The following is a 5,093-nucleotide window of genomic DNA, read 5'->3' on the forward strand; positions in this document are numbered from 1 at the left end:
TTCTCGCGACGTGTTACCCCTATATCTGATAGAAAATTGACGAGTTTTGATGAAAGATTTCTGCTTAAAAGTTGGTGTGTTGAGGGTTAGGATGATGTTACCTGAGGGAGTTATATGGTTTGCGACATGTTTCCATTTTCTTCATCACGGTTGTACGGTTATGCTCATACACTGCCTTTTTTTCAACCACTCCCTAGTTTCTTTCGCCTCACGTCATAAACTCGGGCTACTTATGGGGGGGGGGGGTTAAAAAAACATGCGTTCAATTTGCTCTGCATTTTACTACATGGAGCATTTTCCTACCTTGGGCCTCGACAGCGGCTGAGTGCGCTGGAAACTGATACCGCTAGCTTTTAACGCGTACAATGTAAATGAATGATATTACGACAAGATATGCCCCCATGACACCCGTCCAAACACGACACAGCAAACAGAGGCAGCTTTATGCACAAGGTCACGTCTTGGCATGCTCGATGACCAGCAAGGCCTTACTTGTAGGGGGTTTAGGGCGGCACAAGGCTCATACCCTTGTCAACCACATCATGAAGCCAAACTGGACGACATAGCTGTAGACGAACAGAAACTGGGTCCTCCTGTTCTTCTGGCTCTTGGCAACCGTGTATCCCGTGGGGGCAGAGCTTCCAAAGTTTCCTTGGCCGGTCTGGTCTGGGAGAAGGACATATCGCAGGCTGCGGAGGAGGAAGAAGGCGTTTGCGCTGAAGCAGTAGAGGAAAATGACCCAGGTGACGAGTGTGCTGCCAAAGCCAAGCCAGGCAGCAAAGTGCGACAGGAGCAGGGACACAATGACGTGGACAAACTTGTAGCCGCTGTAGGCAACGAGGTCGAGGAGCTGCGAAGAGTTGTTGATGGCGAGCAGGAAGGTGCCGGTGCGTATGATGAGGATCTCGAGCAGGGTGACGGAAATGGCCAGGGTTGCGGTATAGCCCAGCAGCTCCGGGTGGAACGCGCCCCTCAGGCCTGCCAGCAGTGTCGAGAGCAGGATGTATGTCACCAGAGCCATGGTGGGGATGTACATGTCGGGCGAGTTGACGTCTTCGCGAGGCGGCTGGTAGAGCAGGGCGGCCGAGGCTGCAGGGTCGGTGCCATGGCGCTGCTGGCGGGACCACGGGCGGTGCCACCACGGCACGAGGATGATGCGCAGTTTGGTGAGGACATACGAGTTTGTCACGTTGAAGTAGTGCTTGAGGGCGGAAACGGATACGAAGCGGCCAAACTATGTCGCCGTCAGCGTCGACGGCGTGTACAGAGCGGAGCGTCACGGCATGTCACGTACATTCTGCTCGACGTATTGCTGGCCGGCATCCACGGCGCTCTTGCCCATCTGGAAGCCCAATTGGGCCGTGGGGTCGTTGATGAAGCCGCCAAACGAGGGGTGCATGCTGTAGGCCGGCTGCTGGGGCATGCCGCCGCCCTGCTGGCCGTATCCATATCCGCTCTGGGGCTGCGAGGGCGGCTGCGGGGGCGGCGGTGACCGCAGTTGGGGGACTGTCGAGACATGCTGGGGGATGGGGTGGTGGACTGCGCCGTGTCAGCTCGGAGCGCGTGGCGCCAGAGGGGCCGCCAATGCGGCGTGCACATACGGGGGGGCGAGTGCGCGGGCGGCGGGTTGCTGTAGTTGGGGCGCTGCATGGTTGCGCGAGGACGAGTGTTCTGCCTGGAGTCGCTGGGCTGGCTGGCGGGTTGGAGATGTGCGCGCGCGCACATGCACACACACACACGCAAACGCCCGACTTCCGACTTCCGACCATCTGGCAACAGGCGGCGCACGGCCGCTTCGTCATATGCCCCGTGCCCGCGCCCGCGCCCGCACCACGACGACGACGACACGCCCACAACCTCCCGCCATGCTGGATACCTTTGAGATCCTCACCACCTCGGGCGTCGTGCTCTGGTCGCGCACCTATGTCCCCGTCGCCGCCGGCGTCATCAACAGCCTGATCCGTGACGTCTTCATCGAGGAGCGCATCCCGCCACCGTCTGACGATGGCGGCTCCAAGCCAGTGTACAAAAAGGACGGCTACACCCTCAAGTGGTCCGCCGCAAAGGACGCCGGGCTCATTTTCGTCGTACGTCCCGCCCCACGCGCGCCCAGACACGTCGAGGCGACGACACGGCACATGGGCTGCACATGCGCTTCTGCTCACACCACCCGCAGGCCGTATACCAGAGCCTGGTCCACCTGACGTGGGTAGACAGGCTCCTCGACAATGTGCGCGCCCTCTTCGTCGGCCTCTACGGTGACAAACTCAGGGCGCACAAGGGCAGCCTCCTCAACTGCGACAAGTTCGGCTCCTACTTTGATCGCCAGATGCACGAGCTCGAGGGCGCAAGCGATTCGGGCGCCCCGAGCATCAAGCTCATCACTCCCGAGTCGAGCACCGATAATGACAGCGCCGACGATGCCGCCCCCAAGCCAGCAGCCATGCAGAAACCTCAGCGGCCCTTGTACGACACCAGCGCCGACTCCACCCCAGTGCCCACCCCGGATACATCGAGACCAACCACGCCAGCACAGAGCCAATTGCTGACCGGAAAGGCGAGGCCAGTCGGCGGCAAGATGTCACGCAGAGACAAGAAAAAGGCCTCGGCCTTTAGCTCTGCGCCCGTGTCCTCCGGGGACGAGGCATCGGCAAAGAAAAAGCCAAAGGGCTCCGCAAAGAAGGGCAGGGTGTGGGGCGAATTTGGCGCAGAAGAGGAAGACGACTCCATCCTCGACTACTCGCAATCAGACGTCCAGGCAGATGCATCCGGCAATGAAGCCATGGAGGAGATCAAGCAGGAGACATGGGGTCGCAAGACCAACAAGGGCGAGTTTGTGCTCAAGGACCTGGATGACGAGATGGATGCCATCATTGCAGCTCAGAATGCCAACAAGGAAAAGAATGCGCCTGCCGCATCTGCTGGGCTTGTTGGGTCAAGTTTGGGCGCAATCGGTGGGCTGTTTAGGAACGTCGTGGGCGGCAAGACACTGACCAAGGAGGACCTGGCCAAGCCTCTCAAGGGCATGGAAGAGCACCTTTTGCGCAAGAACGTTGCGCGCGAGGCTGCAGTACGGCTGTGCGACAGCGTGGAGCGTGATTTGGTGGGCATCAAGACACCCAGCTTCACTAGTCAGTCGCCTTTGCACCTTGATCTTGCTGAGACGCTTGTACTGACAGCATTGCCCCAGCCATCGAAACAACACTCAAGTCATCCATGGAAAAGGCCCTCACCAAGATACTCACGCCCACATCTTCCCTCGACCTGCTCCGCGAGATTCAGCATACAAACTCTACGACGACTCGCCCCTATGTACTCTCCATTGTGGGTGTCAACGGCGTTGGAAAGTCGACCAACCTCTCCAAGATTGCCTTTTTCCTGCTGCAAAACCATCACCGTGTCCTGATTGCGGCCGCTGACACTTTCCGATCGGGTGCCGTCGAGCAACTGCGGGTGCACGTCGATCGGTTAAAGGAGCTATCCCAAAGAGAAGGTGGGCACGTCGACCTGTTTGAGAAGGGCTATGGCAAGGATGCTGCAAACATTGCTGCTGATGCAGTCACGTTTGCCACAAAGAACAACTTCAACGTGGTGCTCATTGACACAGCAGGGCGCCGACACAACGATCAGCGACTCATGTCGTCGCTGGAAAAGTTTGGCAAACTGGCCAACCCTAACAAGATTCTCATGGTTGGAGAAGCACTAGTCGGCACAGACTCGGTCGCTCAGGCCCGAAACTTTAACGCATCGTTTGGCCCTGGAAGGAATCTTGATGGGTTTGTCATTTCCAAATGCGATACCGTGGGCGATATGGTGGGGACGCTGGTGTCCATGGTGCATGCCACAGGGATTCCCGTCGTCTTCTTGGGTACGGGGCAGCACTATAGCGACTTGAGGACGCTGAATGTCGGTGCAGTTACGAGGCTGCTAATGAGTTAGCCATTGGTCGGTCCGAGATAGGACTCGGCTGGGCTCGGTGGTGCATGTGCATACATGCTCCAAGGTCCGGTAAAACGGAACAAGGAGAACATTAACGTCTCCCCTACCAAAACTCAGTGCCCGTTCAATGACACAACAATAGCATATATAATCTCTACTATGTATTAAAAAACCCTTCAACGAAAGTTCAGAGTGTTACATGACATGCAAGGTATTTCTTTGTTGCTTCAAGGGTGCAGAAAGGAAGAGCATGAGGCTTTATCTTTGGTCGACGTTTTCCTATACCAAGTAGTAAGGTGCCTAGCTCTATGTCTGGTTCTACTAGTCTCCTCAGAGACACATACTTCTTTACGTCACACGTTTATTCTGAACACTAGTACCCTTAGCTGACTTTGTACAAAATTAGCTACTATGAGATGTTTCTATGAACAAGCTTGCACCTATTAAGAAGTTGGTAGTGCTGTTATAAATAAGAAGAAGCTCTTTTTAGGGAAAGGCCTAAGGATAAAGGACATGCCAAAGGATAATAAAAGGGTAAGAGGGTGACGTATTCTGCCAGGCCAGGTAGCAGTGGCTGTATTAGTATAGTGTGAGCCACATAGTCTCGGGAGATAACGTGCAGGGTCAGTAAGCTGGGCAGATCAGTAAGCTGGGCACCCCACCAAACTTGACGCGACGCTCTACACAACCACCACCATGCCGCGACAACAACGTTCTATACATACTTCTCGTGAAGGCAGAATAAGCCTTGCTATCGCGTCTTATCGTAATAATCCAAAACAATCTATCTGTGCTCTTGCAAAAGCATATGATGTGCCACAATCAACACTACATACTCGCGTTCATAGTACTTAGCCACGACTAGACAACACACACCAACTTTTAAGCAGAAATCTTTCATCAAAACTCGTCAATTTTCTATCAGATATAGGGGTAACACGTCGCGAGAAACCGATTTACGCCACCTCTAATGTGTGCAGCCCTCTCGTTAAGGTGCTAGAGGGGGTATTGTCGGTATTCTTGCGACGTGTTCGAAATGCGAAAATCTTCAAGAACGCACAGACCGCCCCGATAACTAATAGGGAGACTACCAAACGAAACTAAAAACAATTAAAAACACCAAATAAAACAACAAAAATCAAAAATCCTATATC

The 5,093-nt window shown here is 54.9% G+C and overlaps 2 protein-coding genes across 2 annotated transcripts; one reads left to right on the forward strand and one right to left on the reverse strand.

The window, feature by feature from the left end:
• Window positions 1–256: 256 nt before the first annotated feature.
• Window positions 257–1,650, reverse strand: SETTUDRAFT_175161 (uncharacterized protein; the record flags this gene model as incomplete). Its single annotated transcript, XM_008023607.1, has 3 exons — window positions 257–1,234; window positions 1,295–1,539; window positions 1,602–1,650. 3 exons carry the CDS (start codon window positions 1,648–1,650, stop codon window positions 521–523), a joined length of 1,008 nt encoding a protein of 335 aa, XP_008021798.1. The 3' UTR covers window positions 257–520.
• Window positions 1,651–1,859: 209 nt separating this feature from the next.
• SETTUDRAFT_166971 (uncharacterized protein) lies at window positions 1,860–4,109 on the forward strand. Its single transcript, XM_008023608.1, has 3 exons — window positions 1,860–2,087; window positions 2,177–3,131; window positions 3,191–4,109. The coding sequence occupies exons 1-3, from the start codon at window positions 1,866–1,868 to the stop codon at window positions 3,937–3,939; spliced, it is 1,926 nt and encodes a 641-aa protein (XP_008021799.1). The 5' UTR covers window positions 1,860–1,865; the 3' UTR covers window positions 3,940–4,109.
• Window positions 4,110–5,093: the final 984 nt, after the last annotated feature.

Source organism: Exserohilum turcica, assembly GCF_000359705.1.
Source record: "Exserohilum turcica Et28A unplaced genomic scaffold SETTUscaffold_10, whole genome shotgun sequence".
Classification (NCBI taxonomy): domain Eukaryota; kingdom Fungi; phylum Ascomycota; class Dothideomycetes; order Pleosporales; family Pleosporaceae; genus Exserohilum; species Exserohilum turcicum.